The 24,842-nt window shown below is 36.0% G+C and overlaps 3 protein-coding genes and 1 long non-coding RNA gene across 7 annotated transcripts; 2 read left to right on the forward strand and 2 right to left on the reverse strand.

Moving 5' to 3' along the window:
• Positions 1–2,691: 2,691 nt before the first annotated feature.
• Positions 2,692–6,783, forward strand: LOC140823542 (LRR receptor-like serine/threonine-protein kinase RPK2). Its single transcript, XM_073184941.1, has one exon. It carries the CDS (start codon positions 3,031–3,033, stop codon positions 6,457–6,459), a length of 3,429 nt encoding a protein of 1,142 aa, XP_073041042.1. The 5' UTR covers positions 2,692–3,030; the 3' UTR covers positions 6,460–6,783.
• Positions 6,784–7,133: 350 nt separating this feature from the next.
• On the reverse strand, positions 7,134–9,403 carry LOC140823543 (ninja-family protein AFP3-like). The gene is made up of 2 exons (XM_073184942.1): positions 8,483–9,403; positions 7,134–7,794 (listed from the first exon to the last, which is right to left on the reverse strand). Exons 1-2 carry the CDS (start codon positions 9,051–9,053, stop codon positions 7,454–7,456), a joined length of 912 nt encoding a protein of 303 aa, XP_073041043.1. The 5' UTR covers positions 9,054–9,403; the 3' UTR covers positions 7,134–7,453.
• A 3,022-nt stretch (positions 9,404–12,425) lies between these two features.
• Positions 12,426–15,919, forward strand: LOC140823545 (uncharacterized). 3 transcript variants are annotated; one of them, XR_012116233.1, is made up of 3 exons: positions 12,426–14,860; positions 14,943–15,270; positions 15,684–15,919. It is a non-coding gene; the product is annotated as an uncharacterized lncRNA (long non-coding RNA). The 3 variants fall into 3 exon arrangements; XR_012116232.1 differs by having other exon boundaries at positions 12,426–14,035; positions 14,429–15,270; XR_012116231.1 differs by adding an exon at positions 15,439–15,531 and having other exon boundaries at positions 12,426–15,270; positions 15,684–15,821.
• On the reverse strand, positions 15,504–19,927 carry LOC140823544 (protein LONGIFOLIA 1-like). 2 transcript variants are annotated; one of them, XM_073184945.1, is made up of 6 exons: positions 19,762–19,927; positions 19,282–19,517; positions 18,913–18,959; positions 16,834–18,780; positions 16,593–16,743; positions 15,504–16,419 (listed from the first exon to the last, which is right to left on the reverse strand). In XM_073184945.1, the coding sequence occupies exons 2-6, from the start codon at positions 19,439–19,441 to the stop codon at positions 15,644–15,646; spliced, it is 3,081 nt and encodes a 1,026-aa protein (XP_073041046.1). In that variant the 5' UTR covers positions 19,442–19,517; positions 19,762–19,927; the 3' UTR covers positions 15,504–15,643. The 2 variants fall into 2 exon arrangements, with proteins under 2 accessions (XP_073041046.1, XP_073041045.1); XM_073184944.1 differs by having other exon boundaries at positions 16,593–16,752.
• Positions 19,928–24,842: the final 4,915 nt, after the last annotated feature.

The raw sequence follows: 24,842 nt of genomic DNA on the forward strand, positions 1-24,842 counted from the left end.
CGACCATCTGATAATGCTTGTTGTTGCTCCCAGCACCTCCATTTTGAAGTTCCTTAAAATTGCCGCAACATCGATTTTTAACCTCAGCAGTTTTGAAAGGATCTCAATAAATTTAATGAATTTTCGTCAGATTCTCTTTAAAATCACATTCCACCAACCATATGAAACGATATTCACAAGTCCAAATTCCATCGAATTCTAGTATGTATAGTTTTGCCACACTTGGTAAGTGTACAATGTTAGTCATATGCGATGATTCGAAATAGATTAAATTTGGAACAATCGAGTTATGGTAGTCGATTATTCATCGGCTTCTTATCAAGCAAACCAAAACCATCCTATGATTGGTAAAAGGGTGTTGTTGATCATGAACGAACATGAAATAAATTATGATGTGTGAATCAGAAGTTAGTGTTGTGCTTGTCAACACCAGCACACAATATGCAGCGGAAATTAATTATTTAACACACACGTAAACTTTAATAAATAAACATCATATTTAAATTATGCACAAGTACGAATACTTGTGCAATGCCTCATGAAAAAAATTAATTAGAAAAATATTAAATCGTTTATGCAATAAAACTAGTGAGATTAACAAAACTAAATTCATTGACACTTCAAGGAATTAAAATACATCAAAAGATCAAAGTAAATACTATATGCATGAGACAAAAAGAATCATATTGCTTAAACCACACGAAACCACTTTTCAACCAACACTTCATGCAGTGTTGTTCTTGAACGTCGTCAACACCAATCAGCAACACGGTAAATATGTGAATCAATCACACAAATTCTTCACATGAAAGTCTTCAATACTGAACTTGTGAATGCTTAGGAAAACTCCAGCAGCTCCACCATTCTGATTTTCTGAATATCTATTATATATGTTTCAACCATATTTTGACCTAATTATATTCCCATAAAATCAATCTTACAAACATAAAAATAAGAGTTTATTAGGAATAAAACTCTTATTCAAATCTAGGATACTATATCTTAGGGATAGACTATCCAAAAACAAATCACGTAGGATAAATACTAAGATTAGATTAGGTCAAATAAATCTCAAAATACAAACACTTATATTTCAAATTATGTAAAAGACAAAGATTAATTAAAAATAAAATATTCCTTTCAATTGGAATCAAGCACAATTTGATATGGAAAATGATAGCAAATTGTAGACGTGGTTAAACAAAAGAGGTGGGACTAAAAACAATGGGATCTTGATGTTGAAGGAAATGGAGGGGAATTTTTGGAGGGGAACTTCGTGGACATAACCAATGTTTTTTTCATCACATGTCCAACGCAAAAACTCAATAAATAAAAGGAAAAAGAAAGTAGCTTTTTGCAAGTAGGAGTGGTCAATTTCAAAGATTAGATTTTCCAATCTTTCTAAAAAATGACCCTTTTTACCAATTATTTTAACATTTTAAAGCATATATATTAAGAATAGAATCAAATGTTTTCGTGTAGTTTTGGTGGGGTGAAAGATTGATGGGCCCTCGACCATGTCAACTTGTGAAATTAATAATTGAGTCCATCAAAATCAAACCCAAAATTGAAAAATCCAATATTGCCAGCGGCTTTTGTCCTGGGCCCACCAACTCCATTGACGGGCTAATGCCTTAACTGACCGGCTAACGGTAGCTTTCACCTCCCCACATAAGATATATTTCGGTACTTACTCAAGAGTGAGTCTCATATGAGACCGACTCACAGATACTAATATGTGAGACGGGTCAACCTTACCCATATTCACAATAAAAAGTAGTACTCTTAGCATAAAAACAATATTTTTTCATGGATGACCCAAATTAGATATCCGTCTCACAAGTACGACCCGTGAGACCGTCTCACACAAGTTTTTGTCCATTACTCAATCTCTAGTGATAAGGATTAATCCAATTAATAATTATTATGAAATTAAAATTTTTCGACATAAAAATGAATATATTTTTTTAAATTGGGTCGGGTCGGAGATACGTCTGAAAAAATTGACTCGTGAAACGGTCTCACCAAATTTTTTGTCCTCAACCATTTGTTTGATATTCTATACATGCTTATTGGTCATACTTTACTGGTAACATGATATAAATTTACATAATTTTCCGAGTTTGAGAGCTAGGTCTCAAATTTAAGACGGTTTTTTGAATTCAAGATCTAATTTTAACAAATATTTCGCCTCCAGCTAAAAAATAAAAAATCTAGACATATGAAAACACATGTGCAATTATTTTTCTTGTAGAACCAAAATAGCCCAACCAAGTTATTTAATTTGAAAATTTGATTCGATTAATCTGAATCTTCGATTTTTATTTCACGAAAACAATTTTTTTTGACAAATAATGTGGACGAACTTAAATAACCGATTTTCTTCGAAATCGATATTAAATCTTAGATTATTTGTTATTCGGCATTGGTTTTCCATTGTCGTAGTTTGGGTTTTGTAATCGATTTTGAATTCGCTTTATATCCGACTTTGAGGAAAAATTTATTCGATTCAGTTAAATAAACAGAAAAATTAGTATTTTCGATTTTGTAAAATTCGATTCGATCGGTAATGGAATGCCCATTATGATTACAGTACACGACGAAGAAAAATATATATAAATTCAGGTATTCAAAATATTTATTTAAAAAATCGTATTATTAAAATATAATAAGAAGAAAATGCGTTAACTCGGGAAAGTCCAATCTGTAGTCATCGTAGTCCAGGCTGACCAAGAATTCTCTGAAATATAAAAATGGTGGAACATAAATAAGAAAAAGAAAATTATTACAAGAGATGACAGAGACAATGAAAATGCGTAGCGACGCGTTTTGTCAAAGGAGAACAAACAAAGAGCAGCCCCACTGTTTCTTCCTCCCTCTCTCCTCTCTCTGTGGACGCTGTTTCACGAGTATAATTTGAAGATGAAAAAGCTAATCCCGAATTAGGGTTAGGGTTTTTTTAGCGAACTCCATTACCTGATTCCAAGAAAGAGGGGGACAAGTGAGGGTCCGAGCTTTTCTTGGGGCTTTATGAGGAACCCTTTTGGTTTTTCGGAAATGGGTTGTCGTTCTTTTCTTGTGATAGCGCACCATCTTCACAGGCCGTTGAGGGTTTTGGTTTTCCTCTGTGTTGTCTTGTTTTCAGCTCAGGAGCGAGCTGTTTGGGGCTCCGATTCGGATAAATCCGTGCTCTTGGAGTTGAAGGATTCGCTTTCGGACCCTTCTGGTGTGCTGAGTAGCTGGGATTTGAATAGACCGGATCACTGTGCGTGGACCGGGGTTTCTTGTGACTCGGGTTCCCGGGTCGTGGCGTTGAATGTTTCTGGTGGAGGCAATTCTTTGTCTTGTGCTAGAATTGCTCGATTCCCTTTGTACGGGTTTGGAATTAGAAGGCCTTGTCTGGAAAGTAAAGGTAAGATTTTGGGTACACTGAGCCCTTCTATTGCAAAACTTACTGAACTCAGGGTTTTGTCCCTGCCCTTCAATGAGCTGAGTGGTGAGATTCCGGCAGAAATTTGGGGCATGGAAAATCTCGAGAATCTTGACCTTGAAGGGAATTTGATCTCAGGCTCTTTGCCCGCTCTTTTTAATGGTTTGAAAAATTTGAAAGTTCTTAACTTGGGATTTAATGAGATTTTTGGGGGGATTCCAAGCTCTCTATCGGCCTGTGTTGCTCTTGAAGTCTTGAATTTAGCTGGGAATCAGATTAACGGATCAATTCCGATGTTTATTGGCAATTTTAAAGATTTAAGGGGGCTTTACTTGTCCTACAATATACTCAATGGGCCGATTCCCCTTGAGATTGGGGATAACTGCGGAAAACTTGAATATTTGGAGCTCTCAGGGAATTACTTGTCTGAGGGTATTCCTAAAAGTCTTGGAAACTGTATTTGGTTAAAAACGCTTGTGCTGTTCTCAAATATGTTGGAATATGTTATTCCGAGTGAACTTGGTCGGCTGAATCAGCTTGAAGTGCTGGATGTGTCGAGAAACAGTTTGAGTGGCACCGTACCATCTGAGCTAGGAGGGTGCTCAAATTTATCTGTCCTTGTGTTGTCAAGCTTATGGGATCCTCTTCCGAATGTCGCAAGTCTGGGAGGTGGTCGCACAATGGAAAAGTTGGCAAATACTGGTGATGAATATAATTTCTATGAAGGCACAATTCCATCCGAAGTTACTAGTCTCTCAAGCTTGAGGTTGGTCTGGGTACCTCGAGCAACTCTTGAAGGATTGTTGCCCGTTAGTTGGGGTTCTTGTGACAATTTGGAGATGTTAAATTTTGCTCAAAATTTTTATTCTGGACATGTCCCCGAGGGGTTTGGTAGTTGCAAGAAACTGCATTTTCTTGATTTGAGCTCAAATAGACTTAGTGGTGAGATCTCTGACAAAATTCCTGTTCCTTGTATGACTCGGTTTGATATCAGTGGGAATACTTTAACTGGTTCAATTCCTAGATTTAATGGATCTTGTAAACCAGTGCAATCAACATATGGGGAATCCCAGGAGCCTAATGATCCATCTGCTGCATATATATCCTATTTTGGCTATAGAACTCAGATTGAAACTTTTTTGCCATTTTTTGAAGACGCCTTTACTTTCCCTGTGATCCATAACTTTGGTTCTAACAACTTCGCAAACCTTGTGCAGTCAATGCCTATTGCATCTGAAAGATTGGGAAAGCAAACGGTTTATGCATTTCTTGCTGGCGGCAACAAGCTTAATGGATCATTCCCTGGAATATTTTTTGAGAAGTGTGATCAAATGAGAGGTATGATTGTTAACGTCTCTGAGAATTGGTTATCTGGACAGATTCCGATAGATATTGGCACAACGTGCAAGTCTCTGCTGCTCCTGGATGCTTCGGCTAATCAACTGGTGGGTGGTCTTCCTTCCAGCATCAGTGACTTGGTGTCACTTCATGTTCTGAATTTAAGCTGGAACCGTTTGCAAGGTATGATTCCTAGCAACCTTGGCCAGATAAAGGATCTACGAGGCCTTTCTTTAGCTGGAAATTACCTGAATGGTTCCATCCCTGCAAGCTTGGCACAGCTACACTCTCTGGAAGTTCTTGACCTGTCTTCAAACTCTCTGTTTGGTGAAATTCCTAAGGATCTTGAGAATTTGAGGAACTTGAAGGTCCTCCTCCTGAACAATAACAAATTTTCTGGGCAGATCTCTGCAAAGGTGGCAAATATGACCTCTCTGTTGACATTTAATGTGTCATTCAATAATTTTTCTGGACCTCTGCCTCTGAATAACAATTCCATCAAATGCAGCAGTTTCCTTGGGAACCCTTTCCTCCAGCCTTGCCCTTTGTTGTTGTTAGCTTCGACATCTGCTGATCAACACAGAAACTCGCAAAATGATGCTACTTCTCCATCATCAAGTCCAAATGAAACAAGTCAACATGGAGGCTTCAACTCAATTGAGATTGCTTCTATAACATCAGCTGCAGCTATTGTGTCTGTTCTTCTTGCTCTTATTGTTCTATTCTTTTACACTAGAAAGTGGAAACCACGGTCCCGAGTAAGTGGAACTGCCCGAAAGGAAGTGATCACCTTTACTGACATCGGTGTTCCGCTGACATTTGATATTGTTGTTTGTGCCACGGCAAGTTTTAATGCAAGCAACTGCATCGGCAGCGGAGGTTTTGGAGCAACATACAAAGCTGAGGTTGCTCCAGGTGTCCTGGTTGCCGTAAAACGCCTTGCATTGGGCCGTTTCCAAGGTGTTCAGCAGTTTGATGCAGAAATCAAAACCCTGGGGAGGCTTCGCCATCGAAACCTTGTTACTTTGATAGGATATCATGCCAGTGAAACCGAGATGTTTCTGGTTTACAATTATTTACCAGGTGGCAATCTCGAGAAGTTTATTCAAGAAAGATCCACCAGAGCAGTTGATTGGAGAATACTACACAAGATCGCTTTAGACATTGCAAGGGCACTCGCGTACCTACACGACCAATGCGTTCCACGTGTTCTTCATCGTGATGTAAAGCCAAGCAATATTCTGCTGGATGAGGAGTATAATGCCTATCTATCCGATTTTGGATTAGCTAGGCTACTGGGGACTTCCGAAACTCATGCCACAACTGGTGTGGCAGGAACTTTTGGATACGTAGCTCCAGAATACGCCATGACTTGCCGTGTCTCTGACAAGGCTGATGTATATAGCTACGGGGTTGTGTTACTTGAGTTAATTTCAGATAAGAAAGCTCTGGACCCATCCTTCTCTTCATATGGAAACGGATTCAACATTGTCGCTTGGGCGTGCATGCTTCTACGGCAGGGACATGCCAAGGAATTCTTTACTGATGGGTTGTGGGACTCGAGTCCGCATGATGATTTGGTCGAAGTCTTGCATCTGGCAGTCGTTTGTACTGTCGACTCGCTGTCAAGCAGGCCAACAATGAAGCAGGTAGTAAGACGGCTTAAACAACTTCAACCTCCATCTTGTTAGAAATACAGAAGAATCTCATTTTATTGACACAGAATGTTAAAAGTTCAATCGTATCTGTGACCCGGCACTTTTATGGGAGAAGTGGTTTTGGGTGTCTTGGGCTGCTGTTAGTATTGAATTCTTAGCGATTTGTATATTGTAGTGTAGCTTTTACCTTTACCCCCATTTTTTTCCCTTGCTTGAGTCTTAGATGAAGGGGGAATTCATTTACTAATGTTCTGCGGAATGAAGCGGATATTTGTTTATGGTGCTGTATACTTGTATCTCGTTTCTATTTTTTTTCTTGGCTCAAGTAAAATAACAAAGATTAGTGTGTTTTTTTCCTTTGATTTCCTTCCATGATCCCTAGCCTGTGAAATCAACTCTAGTTTCATAAAAAAAGGCCCAGACTTCTGCATGGCACACGTAGTTTATTCTGTTCTGAGGTGTGTGACTTAACGTCGAATCATTTTGAAAATTCGTGGACTTGGATTGACATGTATTTTATAGTAGTTCGAAACCCTTTGAAAATGCGTACAGAATGCACCAGAGAAGAGGTGGAAATTTATACTTTCCCGAACTTAACATTATGAATATAAGACCAATCCATTCCAATGTTTCCGTACAATGACAGCGTAATTCATGGATTGTGGGTTATTTTCAATAAAAACATATTTTTTGGGAGAGTGAATAATTATGAGCAAATACTAGTTCATTTTAAAGATTACAGGAGACCTTTCAATACCAATCTTCCAAAGATTAAGCATAAATACATGAAATTTAGAACGAATTCCTGGAACTGGTCAACCCTTGGATCGACCAATAAAAACACTTGCTCCAAATAAATAAAAAGACTTGTCGTTCTTAAGACCAAAGTCTTTCCCTTCGGGAACCATGTTTCTTCATCAAGTACGAGAAAGTTGGAAACTTTCCAGCGGAAACTAAATCCAGAAGCTCCAACCTAACCTTCCCACCACCGCCTCCGCCATAATTCACAATAAAAAAAAAATGATAGTTACAAAAGAGGAGAGGGGTTAACAACTATGTGCTTCAAAGGGTTCTCCACATCACCACCTCCGCCGTGCTTCACGAATTCGGCTGGTGAAAGGAAAAGACCGTGGCAAACACACAAGATTCTGACTTCCTCCCCCTTTTTGTATCCGTATAGAAATCCGTCGATTTTGTTGCCATTTATTCCATCCCATTTTGTGGATACGTAAGGCATATCGAGCGTGACGTTCTTGAGCTTTTCTTTTGCACCATCTGTTGTACCCTTATCACCAGGTTTATGTTCCATCTGACCAGCCGGGGATGATTGAATGCTAGAAGGGCTCTTCACCTCTGCATTTTGTTTTCCTGTTATAATATATAGGATACGTGAAATCTCACATAGATTTAGAGTAAATTTAGCCAAAAAGTTGCCTTTCAACGATTATATGAGGTTCACCTAACTGGTTTAACTAGCTCAAATAATAAAAGATCAAGATCACGCACGATTTTCCAGATGTAGAAAACGATCTCATTACAAGACAATACATCGACAAACACCTAACGAAGTATATTCTTCATGATAATATGGTTTACTAAAAAAAAAAGGAGCCGCCAAATTTATAATGCTGCATCAATGAAATGATCTTGAAGAGTAGAGTTGTCCGCTTCATGCGGCTAACAGAAAATGTGAATACACAGGGTTCAAACAAAGTTCAAACAAACACTTATTTCTTCTCGAGGCGGATAAGCAACAATGTTCCTGTTATTCTTAACTACACAGATTCAAAAGATTTGAGTCATGCGCTGGATCTTACATATTCTACAACAACAAAAAACCATGCTTTCAAACTCCAAAATCACCCAACTTTGTTCATCATAATCACATAAGAAGAATAAGTCCGAAATGGCATCTGTTCACTAATATGGACCCAATGCGGAAATTCAACATACTTTAAAAAAAACAAAAAAAACAAAAGTTGAAGTGCATAATTTAGACATGGCAGTAAGAAAAAAAGATTAAAAATTACAAATATATGAAATGTAATATATATACCATTTATATGCGGGCTCTGAGTTTCAGAAACTCCAGATGAAACACTCCCCAGTGATCCAACGGACCCTTCCATTCCATTACAATTCTCATTGCAAACCCTTTGAAAGTCACCATTTTCAGATTCCAGACCGCTCTCCTTATCCTTCACAACTCTCACATTCTTCAACTTCTCCAACCTCTTCTTCCTCGCCTCCATCCGCCGCATCGACTGCAGCTCCCTGCGGTGGCGGACCTCCTCCTCCGCCGCCTCTGACGGCAGAGAGCAGGCCCTCATCAACGGCAGGCCGTAGCTCTCCAATGCGGCCAAACGGGGTTGTTGTGTGTCACCCACATTATCAGACGCAGCCTCAACTGGGGAAACCAAATCCGAAATCGAAGAATAACGCTTCAGCTTCTTTCTTGCCGGGTCCACACCAAATCTACCGTTCGATGAAAGCCCTAGACTCAACTCTATCTCATCGTCTTCCTCCTCAATACCACGTCTCGTGAATTTATGCTGCAGATCTCTTCCAACCCCGCTCACCCGTAAAGAAAGATGGAATTTCTCCCCATTTTCTTGAACTTTATCCATAACTCAAGCAAGAGAAAGAAAACCCAGAAAAAAAGATTTGAAAGAATTCGCCAAACACAGATATGGTAAAACACACCTCCGAATCAAAATTCAGGCGGGTTCTTCAAAAACCAAGAAATTCCGCGCGAATTTGAACGCACAAAACAGCATGTTTTCAAACTGAACAATAAATAAAAATCCGGATTTTCGGGACTCTGACACAACAAAAAATCCTATCTTTAAGTGATTTTGATACGAAGAAAAAAGGCCGGCGATATAGAGCAAGGCAACGGAGAGGAAAAAGGGAGAGAGATTGTTGGATGAAGAGGTGAAATGGAAGAGGGATCTTGATTCCAGGAGAGAGACTGAAATGACGAAAAGGGTCATTCAACCGTTACGTAGTTCTGTCAGAAAACCAACACGTGGCGACAGGAGACGAGTTTGCACTCTGCCACGTGGTTGAGACAGCCGGTTTTCTAGGTGGAATACCAAACAGGCCTCTCCAACTACTTATTTACAATCATTTAAGAGTGGGTCTTATGTGAGATCGTCTCACGGATTTTAATCTGTGAGACGTGTCAACCTTACTCATATTCATAATAAAAAGTGATACTCTTAGCATAAAAAATAATACTTTTTCATGGATAACCCAACTAAGAGATCCGTCTCTCGAATACAACCCGTGAGACCGTCTCACACAAGTTTTTGCCTTCATTTAAAGATCATATTAGATATTAATAAATTTCATTTTTCAAAAAAAAAAAAATAATAATTTGAATAATATTTTTTTTTTACATTTTTCATTTTCTTCACAGTTTCTCCGAATATTAGGGGAAAAAAATTAAGAATGTTTACACATGATTTTTCATAAATTGTTTATCATTAGCTAAATTAACCTTTCGAGTAAGGTCGTTTCGGTATTTTAACGGATAATTTTAAAGGTACATATAATAATGAGTGAGTTTTATGTGAGACCGTCTCACGGATCATAATCTGTGAGACGGGTTAAGCCTACCTATATTCAAAATAAAAAATAATATTCTTAGCATAAAAAGTGATACTTTTTCATGAATAATCTAAATAAAAGATCTGTCTCATAAATACTACTCATAAACCATCTCACACAAATTTTTACTTATAATATATCGTGTATCGATATTATCAAAACATTGTTATATGCTATATTGTATCATAACCAATAGAAATGGGAAAAACATTGTATAAAAAATATAATATTATATCAAGTGGAGTATATATATAATAAATAAGCAATTTGGTGTTAATTGACAAATGTCGATTGGGCATTCGATGGTTCATATTCCCAAAACAAATAAATCAATGTCAAAACAACACAAAAACCTCGTTCACAATAACATTTTCATTATTATTTTTTATTTTTATCTTCTAAGAGATTCCTATGATAAAAATAGATGGATGTGTAGGATATATGTTTGGATATTTATATTAGCGTCAGTTTTAAAATATTTAATCTTGAAATATCATATTTGTTTCAAATTTTCGATATTTTGTATCAAATTTCGTACGAAAAACACTTGTAAGCCCAGAAAATATAAAATATTTTTTGTATTAGTCCAAATTGTAAAAAAATAATCAATATAAAAGAAATCAAACACATATTTAATTGTCGAGAGAACATTGCGAAAATTGGCTCACTGCCTTACAACAAAGATAAGACGTTTAGGTACCGTTTAGTTCGCTATATTATTTATCCATATTTTTATCCAATCTAATCTCATGTTTGATACACTATATTATTTATCTTTCTACCATTCATTTATTTTGCATCACTCAAATCATCAATGATTTACCTCACAATATTTAAATCATTGAACTGAAATTATAATATTACCTTTAATAAATGAAATTATAAATACTTTATTAATATTTTCAAAAAAAACAAAACGATAATATTACATTATCTCAAATTTAATCAAATTAATCAATTAAATCAAACATTATATTAACTATCATTTTATATATTTTATTATTAAAAAATATTACTTATCTTTCATGTCACGATTCAAACGGTACTTCAAAGCAGAACGATTGAATGTCAAGTTGGACGGTGTCCGAAATGAAAATGAAATCCGAGGTGGACTGGACTAGCGATTCAAGTTGCACTTTCGGAAGCTGCCACGTGGAATTGTAGGTGATATGTACACGTGTCGAGTTTTGGTGCGGACCACATCTTACACGACAACGTGCAACTTGCAGAAGCCACGTGCTCAGTGACAAATTCAATGATCGTGGGCCCATCAACTACGATTCCAATTTTTGTACGATTTTTTTTAATGAGTACATGGTAATTTTTGCAATTACGATTTTGATTATTCATTACATTATTTGAATATTAGTTACTCTGCACACGCATTAAGTGTGTATAATCTTTTTTATCATTATCGAAGGACTAAAGTAAAAATTGATAAATTATGGAAGGTACTAAATTGATATTTGAATGATTGAAATAAAAAAAATAAAAAAAAAATGTGTGTTGAAATTAAAAAAAAACAAAAAAACAAAAGTGTAATATTAGTAGCATATAAGAGTAAAACTGGAGAAAAAAGATGGTGTCCTCCTTGGCCGTTTTTGTAAAGTGCTCAGCCTTAATATAATAGTATATAGTATATATATATATATATATATATATATATATATATATATATATATATATGTATGTATATATATATATATATGTATGTATGTATGTATGTATGTATATGATCTTGTTACAGCCATATAATTTCTCCTTTTCTTCTTTTCTGAATGTTTATTCATCTGGCTGACAAATGGGTTTTGATTCTTTTGGATTATGTATGTTGATGGGATGTATGGATGAGTTACAAATGGTTGGGCCATTTGATTTGTTCCATTAATTTTGTTGTGAAAATTTGTGGATTGTGTTTATGATCGATAATCTGAGAATGATTTGATATCAAAGGTGGCCATACGCGAACTTTGAATTGACATGTTTTTGGCTTAACGTGAGAGTTGATTTCACAAATCTGTTTGGTTCTTAAAAAGTTACATTTTTTAGAATTACTTTTCGAAGTTTAGTTTACATCTTGGTAGAATCTTAGATCGCCATTGGATCAGATCACGCTGTTACTGACTTACTGCTGCTGCTATTGCTATTATCTTTATACCCATTTAAATTGCATTTTTGCCAGAAGTTAGGAGGCATTGACCGGGACGTGATGAAATAAAGTTGATTTTAGATATATCAATTGGTTTGAGGTTTAGAGACGTTGAGGCATGAGTAGGAACGTGTGTGAGCATGCAATTGTCTATTGTATATTCAGTGTTTGTGACTTGTGAGACTACTGTTTCATTGATGTTTATAAGAAACATTTATTTGGATTTGGGATGGTAATCTCGCGCTCTTCTGGCGCTCACATCCCGCGAGTCTAGAGTTTGATAGTTGATCATATCATGCTTTTATACTTGAAAGATCGACAGTGGTATTCTGCGAGTTTTAAATAATCTCTTTCTTTGCATTACAATGTTTGAATTTTTTGTGTGGAAAAGTTTTCAACAATATTAGTTACATGCCCCTGTAACTTGCATTTCGAGTGATACATCTTACTGTGTTTGGAATGTAATTTGTCCATTTGAGAACTATAGACATGTCTTATCCATCTTCCATTCTTCTTTTTCAGTGAGCTTGTAGTCTTGATTTCCATTGTGACTAATCTGAAGTTAGAAAATGTAAAGCAACTGCACGCTCCCACTTCTATTCATCCGATGACATTGGTAGGATAGGACGGAAGTTGAAATTTAACTACCGAGGAATGCATTTTCTCTTCATAACAAATTTGTGAGCTGCGACAGACCAGTTGCTGCTTACTACTTGAATTCGAGGTCATCCTAGCTCCACGAATGTGGGCGTTGTTCCTTTTTTTTTTGCCATATCTCAATAATCACCCGTCTTGTGTCAACTTAGACGAATCTAAGTTTGGACAAGGAGGTTAAGGACCTGAAATGTATTTTCCGGACGACTTGTTGCCTTCAACTGATATTTTCTGATCCAACTTAGTTCTCGACATATGTGTATTTCATGTAATACAACGGACCAATATGCGTATGATAACCTTCTCTGCCTTCTAACTCATGGGAAAAGTAAGGATGATTTGTGTGAAATTTGCATTAATTTCAGTTCATACAACGATCTATGTTTTCACTTGTCACCTAGATTCAGTTCCTCTAATGAACTGGCTCCTTTTTTTTGTGTGTGTGTATATATATCAATTTATTCTCAGAAGTGAGAGGCTTAATGTAAGCTTAATTCTTCTGTTATCCAAACCAGTGTCTCCCTGAGGTACCTGTTGAATTAGGGGAAGCTGTAAAGAAATCAGAAGCAGCAGAAAGCAACCCAGATTGTATGTTTTATCGTTGTTAATAAAAGCACAGCGCCGTGCTGCTGTTGAAGAAAAGACATGAAATATTTTCTTGAATGGGAAGCTCGGTGAATATTTTAAGGAGAAAACCAAATTCATCAACTTTCATCTGTCTTGGCCTTGTATCAAATATTGTCGATAGAATTCTAACTCCAGCATCACAATCTCTTGAAACTGCAAGAGCAAAAGTCAATCCAATCCATACTATGAGGTATTGACCAGATTCTTGTTAGTGTAAGTCTAGGTGGTAAACCTCATAAGAAGCCTGGGTACGTCTTACTCTTAGCTTTGCCAATTCTTGAGGATCCAGTCATCTCCCTTATGGCCAAGCCAGCCAAGAATTTGAAGGGTACTCTTTCAATTGCAGATGGATTGGCTCTTGACCAAAATCCAATTCATGAAGAGGACCTTATTGTTCATATGGTTTTAATTGCAACTACAAATTCGTGTTTCCTACTATGAATTTTTTATGAACTCACAGACTTCAAAAGAATGTTGATGGATGATAATTCAGGCTCCACTCCTGCTCTTGCCATGGATCCCAATCTCAACCAGTCTCGCCCAGCTCGTGTTAGGAGTCCTAGAACGGTAAATTCACCAACCTCACTGGAAAACATCCGTTGTCGCCGACACTTGAACCTTCAATTGTAACCAAGCTCTCAAAGATCCCCTTGAGAAACTGGCCGTAGATGCTGAACATAATGCACTTTTGTTGAATGGTGCTTGGGAATTTATCTCGAGTTCAGTTGAATATACATACACAGCAAATGGATATTTTGAGCGAGAGAAATCTAGGTGGCTCAACAGATAAATTTATAAATACGAAGCTCATTTTGTGGCAATTACTAAGCCTGCAATGATACAAATATTTTTTTGTCTCGCCTTATTTAACAACTGGTCTCTGAACAATTGAATATTAGCATTGTTTTTCTCCATGGGACATTACATGAAGATGTATATATGATAACATATTTATAACAGGTAGTCATCCTGATTTCTTGAAAGTAGCCAGTAATTTTTCCGTCAAAGATCTTGGCTCTCTACATCAATCTTTGGGAGCGGAGGTCGTTCCCACTTCAGAGGGCCTTTTTCTATGACATCGGCACATTGCTAACTCTTGACGAACTTGGCATGACTGGTGCAAAGAATGCAGTCGCACCCCTAATTCCATCTGAAACTCTATCTCTTGTTGATGGTTCTCCATTTATTGACTTTACAACTCGTCCCCATGTGTCATTTACTCATTTCTGTGAATACATTGTTCCAATTTATGCATACACCAATGCAGTTACATCGATAAGTTATAAGAGGAGTTTGTAAGTTCTTGAATGGCTCAATTTGTCATCACTTATTTCTCGAACGTGGTTTCCTCCTAACTTCACAGCGTTCTCGGACTGATTGCAACCGCATTAGGTACAGATGTTGTTCTAACACAACATATTTAATATGTCTTGGTTAAAATTTTATTTCATAGCATTTAATTGATCAAAATCAGTTCCGCGCTCCTCCGCCGAGGCTGGATACAAGAGCAAATGCAGTTGAAGAAGTTTTATGTGTTATTTATCACATGAGATCGGTTTCTATGTGCACCGGCCTCCTACCTTATTTTGTGACAATACAGGAGCCCCATATTTACGTTCCAATCATGTTTTTGTTTGTGTATGAAAAATTTAACTCTTGATTATCATTTTTTCGAGAACAAGTTTCTGCAGGTTATTGTGTATGCTTACAGAACCTCTGGGTGGTAGTCCATTTCTCATTCCAAAATCAGAGATTTGATGGATCTTCCATCTTGCAGGGCGTGAAAAGGATAATTCAAAAGGGTAACCAATTCCAATATCATTTCATTTATCTTTGCATCTATTAGTTATCTCGTGTGTTTATATTGTAGCAACAAGCAATATCAATGCTCATTCGACATCTTAATACTGTTCGCCCTAGCCTTGTGGTAGTTGGCAAAAGTTGTATGATATGATCACTTTTCTGTGAAGCACCTGGTACTACTGAGAATCAGAAAATGTCGTGTCTTCTGGTAATGATGAAAAAGAACCGAAGCTTAGACATGAAGCATAGTAGTATTTAAAGTAAGTGAGATATTTACTCAATTCTAGAGATATATTAATGATATATACATCTGACATTGTGTTTTACATAGAAGACAGAAAAATTTAGTAGCAAAGAGGGTAAGCATAACTTCTACTTTCTGAACAGTTGCCTGCAATGTTTCTTTGGCCAGTTGTGCAGACCCATAGTGTCACTCGTAACTACCTCGTTAATTAAGTCTTTAAAGATCAATCGTTCGATATCCAACACCAAGGCTGGAAACTCAACACCGTAGTCTACCCAGTCATCCGATTGATACATCATATCTGCATTTAAGATTCTGATCAGCCCATCTTCATCAAGATTGCTTTCTGCCTTCTGCTGCAGCCGGTCCACTTCCAGATATAATTCCTTTATGAGGAATTCCGGGCTTACCCTTTTCCTATCTGGGGCGAATGATCCATCTGCAGCAATTTTGCGGGCATATATCTCATTTACCATATCAAAAACAACTTTTCTATGGCTTCTACAACTTGACTGTAACCAATCACTCTTTCTGTTGAGTTCTCCACTAGGCCCGTCCATGGTTTCCTCAGTTTGTTCGAGGATGTGGAACATATTTGGATCGATCAGATGGGATGAGGAATGGAGCTGATCGGTTGAAGAGATGAAGTTCATGTCCTCGAGAAGTCCTGAAGTGAGTATCATCTTATTAATGTATTTGTGATCCTGATTTGGGCTCACATCCACTGATGCAGTTTGCTTTGCCGTAGCTTCGTCAGGTTTGGTTTTCAACCATCTAAGCTCATGGATCAAGTCCTTTATGTTTTCTAGCTTCTTTTGATTGTGCTCGTAACAATGATCAAGTGGGAAATGATTAAGTTTCTCTAGATTCCATAGAGCTTCATCAGGATACGAACTTTCATCTTCTGTACAGGTAGGAGGACAAAGCGAATAAAAAAAATATAATAATCATACATCCGATTATACATATGAGGTGTGTATTATACAAGTGAAACTTGTTAATTCATATGTTTTTATCATGTGAAGTTTACTGTCCATTTCAGTTTCTGTTTATGCTACTCTGAAGAGATAACAATACCTTGAAAAGCTGTTGATATCTTCTTAATGGGAGATGGTGAATCTTCTTCATAAATTGTGGTATCAAGAACCGAGACTGGACTTGGTTGTTCCATCATGGTTGCTGCAACTTTGACTGATGGCATGTGTTCGATCAATGTTGCCACTGAATTCTGGGGTGACTAAAATGAAAGCTAGTAAACTGAGTGCAAAATAACAAATCAATAATTATATTAAGTTTTTGTATCTCTATCTTTTCTTACCTCATGTGTTTTGGTATTTGTGTTAATAGAACTAACGATGCCTGTGACTTCTGTTGCCATCTGTGAGGATAGGCTAATGTTGTCTTTGGACTTTATAGAAGCTGTATCACCCTGGTTACTTGAATATCTTGTCTCGGTGCTTCGCTCACTAAATTTATCATCACTTAATCGCAGATTTGTTGATTTTATGTTGAGTTCCCCGGCGTTTGAACCTTTTTCTACGACTTTCTTAATGGAGTGCCTTTTGACCCTGCCTGAATCTGGTGATGGGGTTGTGCGATGGGGTTGTTTTTCTATCCTGCCTCGATTCTCTGTTAATCTCTGGCTCACGCATTCAGAACTCTTTCCAAAAGTATTACAACTTTTCAACATCATCCGTGGAGATGCTTTTAAGGTTTGCTCAACTTTTGAGGTTCTCCTAATGATCTTCTTTCCGATGGAAGGATCACGTGGACTTGAGACACTGAAATCAATTGCCCTTGCTTTCGAATCTTCTGCTGCTTGTTTGTGAACTGAGTTATCCCTGTACCCTCTAGAGTCTTGATTTTGAAATCTATGCAAATGCTGTATTGCTATTCTGGAAACCTGAGTTGATCTCGAAAGTTTCTCTCTGTCCATTATTGTTGGTGGTTTCATGATCACAATTGAAGAATCTCTTATCTTTGGAAGGCTATGCTCGTTAATGGTAAAAGCTTGTTGATGATTCTTTTTATCATGCCACATTGACAAGCAATAATTCCGATCAGAGCAGCTTTCATCTAAACTATACGTCCTTGTACGTGATGTGAATTGAACATACTCTCCTCTTTGATTTTCCAATCCGCCTCTTGTTTTTTGCATTGCTTCGAGTATCCGTTTAAGAGCTCTCAGATCCTTGTCAGACTTTTTGAATTCAAGTTCTGTTATTCTCTTCTCAAGTTCACCATAAACTGAAGAAGATTGATGCTGGATATTTGTCGAAGCTGTCCTACTGTGGGAAGCCACCTTGGGAGAATCATTATTAGAATCTTGGTTCCTCCATGGAGCAGGTTCCAATGGAAACCTTGAACGGGTGCTTGGTTTCCAATCAGAATGGGAAGAAGGCAATCGTGGTGAGGCAGGATCATTCCGTGTAATTCGTGGGGAGTAAGAAAAGTGATTTTGGTTGCTGTTCTCTGCTGTTTGGGACGAGCTTGAAACAAAATCTTCTTTGGGACATCTATTGATGTTTGTGATCCCACCATCACTGGATGCAGCATTATCTGGGAAAGATTCCAAACCCATTAACTTTGCTACTAAACTGGATGATCGATTGTGGCTTCCCGGTTCTTGGTTTGATTGGGATTCTTCGATCCATTTATCATTTTTCACGTGCAAGTCACAGCCCAAAAGATCCAATCTGGTCTCGAGTGCTGAACACTTCGTGGTACTTGCTCTGCTGTCTAATGATAACCTTGGGAGTTCTTTGAGCTTCATCATTGACTTCGATATCTCTCGTGATTCTCTTCCATCGTAAGAGAGGCGAGGAAGTGCCATCCTCTCATCCTTGGAGCTGTTTGTGCGATCCTGGAGCTTGGCAAGAACTCGAGTTGATCCCTCAGCACTCATGGCTTTCGGTTTCACATATCTGGGCAGCTCCAAAGGCCTGGGAGAGTCGACGTGTTTCAAGACACGGCCTCTTATTTCATCTTTGGCTGGGCATTTTATCGACAATCCATGTGTTTTTTTGTACAATGAGTCCTTCACCACATCTTGAAGTTCATGGGATTTCGGCTCTTTCATGGCTGTGATCTGTGATCGCGTCTCAGGCATACCGGTTTGTCTCGGAGAAAGTAATTCTTGTTTAACTGTTCCGTTACACTCGAGTGATGAGAACGTAGATGAACAAGAAGATGATGATGAATAAGAGGGTCGGGACGATTCCATGGAACTCCTCGATTTCTCCTTCTGCACCTCCAAATCTTCTTCCTGCCAATGTAAGTTATTTAATTAGGCTTGTCCAAATTAAATAAAGGTGGTGACAACTAACCTTAATGAATTTTGACCAATTTCTGTATCTCGTTCTCCAAGAAAACAAAAGAATACCCTGCAGAATCTTACCATCACAGCTTTTGATGCATTTTTAGAATCCATGTGGTGTTGAGCACCTGGAAGCACAGAATCAGCAGCTATGTTTTAGTTTATGAGGAATTTAATGAGTAGAATGGATCATATCACGGATAAATTTTATAACAATTCATGAAAAATATTATTTTTAATGTTAAAAATATTATTTTTCAATACAAATATAACGCGAATTAATCTATCTCACCAACATAGATTGGTGAAACAGAGACCTTCTCCTTTCGTAATGGCTCGCCATAAATAACATTAAGATTGCAGAAGAATCGAAATTTATTCAAAAAATAGACCATGAGTGCAAGTAAGTTGGCTCATAGCTTTCTGTAACCATAAAAAAAATGGAAAAACCTTGGATTAGTCTTTTATGGTTGCGGCCATTTACACGCCGACCTGCAAGAAAATGATTCGGGTCCAAGAACTGAAATATGCCATTCATGCACCCAATCTGCTTTCGCATATCTCGATTAAGCGTCCTTTCAGACATGTCTGTTTCCTTCCCTGATACCATATCAGTGAAAAAACTTGGATTTTCTTCCTATGTCGTTTATTCAGTGGCCACTGTTGCCTCCAAACATGAAAGTAACCTGATTCAAGAAATATCTTGATTACTCACAGACAGTTCAGTTGGTCTTGAAGCCTTTTTTTATCGCTTGACTTTTATTTCAGCATGTTTTGTTTCTTGTTTTCTGCCAGAGGGAGGTATATACCGAGTCTTTCCCAGTAGTTTTGATTCAACCAGACTTTGTGAAAAAATATGTGTAAACTTTCATTGCGTAACATTTGAAACTATGAGCATGATAAAAGAGAAGAAGAAAACAGAGCACTTACAGAGATGGGATTCTGTTTAAAATGATAAAATTTCTGGATTCCAAAGATCAAGAATTGCCACCATCAACGAAGAATCTCAAGATCCGTCCTTCCTAGAAAACAAAAAAGATGTTGTGTTATTCGGGTTTTCTCGCAGAATCAAGAAAAAAGGTGATATTGATCAGAGTTTTTAGAGGGAATGTAGAGTGTGCAGATGGATATATATATTATTTATAATGGGTAAGTGTTTCTTTATCATATATATATTTTTTGGAGAGAATCTGAGTCAGATGTGGTGTGAATGCGTGGGGCACAGTTTCACTGGTCATATTCTTTGATTTCCATGTGGATCATGTAATGTTTGTGGGTTCAAGATTCTGGAGCCTGGACATCTCTACTTTGGCATGTGGTTTGTCAGATGGTGCAAGAAAGTGGATTCATTCCTTTAGGCCAAATACCACTTTGATCACTCCCTAGATTTTTATTTTATTTTTTAAAAAACTTACATTTTTATCGTATATGTTTGTGTTTTTATAATTTTGATCATATATATTATCAAATTACAGTTTTAATTTTATATCTTACGATTTTTGGTGATTTAATCTTTTTTCATCGAAAGTGCTGATTTAACACTACAAATATTAGAAATTATTCATCGGTTAGAAATGACTATCTTTTAGATTCAGCATTGATGGTGGCAATTTGTCTATGTAAACTCATGGATAGAAACTCTGATGATATCCGAAATTTCGATCTCGAATTAGAACACTTTCAACTTTTCTACGACAATCTTGAATGTATTTTCGATTGTTGATGTATCTTATTAATTTTTTGTGGACACCTTATGATTGTTGTTCTCTTCAATATAACCTATTGGTCTTGTTTTGAAGTTCAGTTGCATTATTCACATAACTTAATGTTAGGTAGTTGCCATTTTGATTGATTATTTCAACTGCCGCAAAGCAAACTTAGCAGTTAATTAATGTGTACAATGTAACAGTTCATATTGTAGGAAGTTTGGTAAAATTTAATGAATTATAATCGAGCAAGAAATATGGATAGATGGTGCAACCGTAATCCATCATAATTTATTCAATATGATCTTTAGATGGTAAGGATGTGATAGCGTTTGCTTGTTTCTTCATCTATATCACACGTATATATATGGCAAAAACTTGTGTGAGACGGTCTTACGAGTCGTATTTTATGAGACAGATCTCTTATTTGGTTCATCGATGAAAAATATTACTTTTTATACTAAGAAGATTATTTTTTATTATGAATATCGATAGGGTTGACCGGTCTCACAAGAGACTTATATATATATATATATATATATATATATATATATATATATATATATATATATATATATATATATATATATATATATATATATATATATATATATATATATATATATATATGGATTGTGTTTCACATATTGTCCCAATTAAATGTGATTGATATCACAACCAATAATGATGTTGTTTTGTGATAATGCAAATATCATTTAAACGCATTTAAAGGACACTTTTATCTTTGCTAATAATGTTTGTTTATCCTCGAACATGTTCCATTCAACCACATTCGGAAAGGGACAAAGGGTGGATTTTTTTAAAAATAAAAAAAAAATATTCAATGACCTAACCATTTAAATTTAAATTGAAATTGGATTCCATATATGTTTTCATTTTCAAGAAATAACACAATACATTTAAATTTTTTTCCACATTGATAACAAACTCTTGCACGGTTCGACTTCCCCTCGTTCGACTCATCGATCATTTGCTTCAAGCGTCAAATTTTTGGGAAGCGTTTGATAGATTATAGAAAAATAACACCTTTGGTTTTGTAAACATTTTGACAAGATGCACAAAATAAATATTAAAATATGAAAATTTATTATATAAATATACAATAATAATATTTCAAACATACGATACATGAAAATGCATGCAATATTTATTAATCATATATTTTTTAAAAAATTTAAAAATTTTCCAACCCGAACCTGATTATTTTTTCATGTCAAATACTGGTCGTACCGTGTCGAGCTAGCAGGTCGGGTCTGATTTTGATACTCCTAATAACTACCCAATTTGAAAATATCCTAATATTATTATGTGACAAAAATTTTAAATTTCATAAAAAAGTGTACAATCTTTTTTTTTAAGAACTTTTTCCATTAGGCATCGTCTATTTTCCCAATCTCCATCCATATGTTATTTTTCTCAAATGGGTGAATGTCCTTGCAAGATATATTACAAGAACATGGGGTGTTGTTCCCAAGAAGATCATTTTGCTTGCTTTACAAATCATATATATATATATATATATATATATATATATATATATATATATATATATATATATATATATATATATACTTGAAGAATACTACATGTGTAGACCTATGATATGCTATGAATTTTCAATTTATTTGACTTTAATAATCAAATAAAGAGGGAGAAAAATGGGATGATTTGATAATTGAAACTTGAAATAGAGGGCTACAAAAAGGTTACACATCACGTGTATAAAGTAAAGATATCCCATGAGGCGTGCTTCAATTTCACGACGCAAAAACCAACTACGAACCCATCTCAATCAATCCTAGCTAGCTTATACTATGTTACAAAAAATTGACCATCAGTGCCCTACGGCGATCCAACACACACGAATATGATCGTTCATGAAAAAAGATTCGAACTAGATTAATCGCTATATGTAATGGATTTTTTTTGTTAAAATTAGCCTTTCAAGTCGATTAAGAACAACAAATCATTCGAGCTACCCATCATTTGTTTCAGGTGGATCCGGCGGATGGATTGTGATCATTATCTATTTAAAAAAAACCTGAGTTGAATACGATGATTTTAAAATTATAAATGTGCTTCTAAAACGTAATCGAGTCGAATCTAATCGACTTTTTTCGAATTAATCTTTGACATAGTTGAGACGTCGTCTCTGCCCCCCGACAAATCAACCATGCATGTGCCATGACATAGAAATTATTGTGTAAATTAGGCGAGTCAAATGGGATAATTTCCTAATTCTTTGATCTAATATAAGGTGTGATCAATTAATGGAGGAGGGCGTGTGTCAAATTTGATTACGATCGACCAATAAAATAATATGACACTTATAATTTGAGTAAGGGTACACGTTGCAGTATCATGTGACATGAGATGTTTAAAGATATATATTTTTAGTAGAGACGGTTTCACATATTTATATCAATGAGACGTATCGACATAATACATACATATATAATGAAAAATAATATTTTTGATATAAAAAATTATATTTTGCATGAGCGAGTCAAATCATTGATCCATATCATAAAATTGCTTTTGTGATAGGCTTTTGTTCACATAAAATACAGAGATTGTCATATTTCTGAAATGATCGGTTGGAATTATTTATTATTTTAGAATCATTATTAATTGAAGACTTAACAGAGTTATGCACATGGCCGCTTGCCTTCCTGCAACTGCGATGGAATCCATGGGGATCTGGAAATTATTTATAATGCAATAAAAATAATTATACCATAAAGAAATAATAATAATAATAATAATAATCTGCCAAGATTTCTTCCATCTGGGAATCAGTCCAGGTCATTGTAAATATTTAAATAATTCAAAAATTAAATGAAAATACTTTTTGTATATACATTAATTTATGAAATAATATCGTGGGGTTGAACATGTGAACAAAATATATTGAAGTTCAGTGGTTTTAGACTTTAGTCATAGATTTGACCAGTTATTTCAGTAGAACCGAAGTCTTACTTACCCTTAAACAGACAAATAATTTTCACCAAATAGATTCGATTCGCTTCGCTTCATTATAGAATTCTGTCCAATAACTCCAAAAAAAAAAAATCAGCTTCTATAAAAACACGAGTTAAATCATGAATTAAAAACTTGAAATTTCTTGAAACGATATATTGAACCAATATTTTTGTAAAATGACAATCCAATATTTTTGTAAAATGACAAATCAAAGTAATCGTTATACTGATAGTCCAGACGAGGGTTTGGGTATTTCGATATACAGAATCAAAATGATATAACAATGCTTGATTTTCCTCCAACGAAAAATTGGTCCCATATGAAAGAAAAGAGTGCATATTTCCTGTTCCATCTATATGAACGTGTTCTATTAGAAAAATTTATGGAACCAACAGATCTACGATATGCTATAAAGGGCTGTCAACCAAATCTACTCTACATTTACATTGGCGTATAGACACGATGTAAAATCACATAGCAGAAGCCTGCCTGGTAAACACTAAACACGAAGAGCCAAACTCAATCCTATGAGAAGTATTCACAAGCCCCATTGGATACATCCTTTCAACTTAACCATTTCTACCTTACCATCAAGTAAATTTACTGAATTTTTGATAAATTGAGGCCGGTTCTACTCAAACACCCCAAACAATAAATACAACAAAAACACATGCAAACCTCACCACAAGGACTAAAATAGTGCAAAGCAATCAAACCGTAACAAAGCTGTCATCCTTCCCTCAGGCAACACAAAGGTTTCAAGCATTATTTCAGAAATATGCAGAATCACCGTGTTCAAAAATCCGTTGTTTAAGAGATCAAACCTCAATCTGTTAAACCAGAACTCATCACTATATTCAACTGATAGACCTCAATCAGTTAAACCAAAACTCATCTCTATATTCAATCTATCATGCACTAAAATGCCTAGCACTCCGATCATGTTGTACAATTTCCTCACATGACAGTTAAAACCAAAAAGACAAGCAATGAAGCCACCATAAAGATAATAGTTCATACTTCTGTGGAGAGTTAAGCTGTACCTAATCATTTCATGTCGATTCTACAGTCAAGTAAAGCTAATGCAAGCTAGTTAATTCGATTAGACAAGCCAAATCCATACAGGTGGATAAAACTCTACAAAAATTGGGAATCTAACAACAGCCATATCTACGATAGGAGACAAATAAAAAAGCTTCAACTTTCTAAAAATCAAAGTTTTCCTCCTAAAAATACACTATATACTCCCAGATTAGGTACACACATTCTCCCAGGAACTTTGAACCAACCAGCCACGGACAG

Source organism: Primulina eburnea, chromosome 2, assembly GCF_022965805.1.
Source record: "Primulina eburnea isolate SZY01 chromosome 2, ASM2296580v1, whole genome shotgun sequence".
NCBI lineage: Eukaryota > Viridiplantae > Streptophyta > Magnoliopsida > Lamiales > Gesneriaceae > Primulina > Primulina eburnea.

Coding starts and splice junctions, on each gene's coding strand:
- LOC140823542 (XM_073184941.1), top strand. CDS start 3,031: ATGAGGAACCCTTTTGGTTTTTCGGAAATGGGTTGTCGTTCTTTTCTT.
- LOC140823543 (XM_073184942.1), bottom strand. CDS start 9,053: ATGGATAAAGTTCAAGAAAATGGGGAGAAATTCCATCTTTCTTTACGG. Junction 7,795..8,482: donor TCAGAGCCCGCATATAAATG/GTATATATATTA, acceptor ATATTATAACAG/GAAAACAAAATGCAGAGGTG.
- LOC140823544 (XM_073184944.1), bottom strand. CDS start 19,441: ATGGTATCAGGGAAGGAAACAGACATGTCTGAAAGGACGCTTAATCGA. Junction 18,781..18,912: donor ATGCATCAAAAGCTGTGATG/GTAAGATTCTGC, acceptor TTACATTGGCAG/GAAGAAGATTTGGAGGTGCA. Junction 16,420..16,592: donor GATATCAACAGCTTTTCAAG/GTATTGTTATCT, acceptor CTACCTGTACAG/AAGATGAAAGTTCGTATCCT.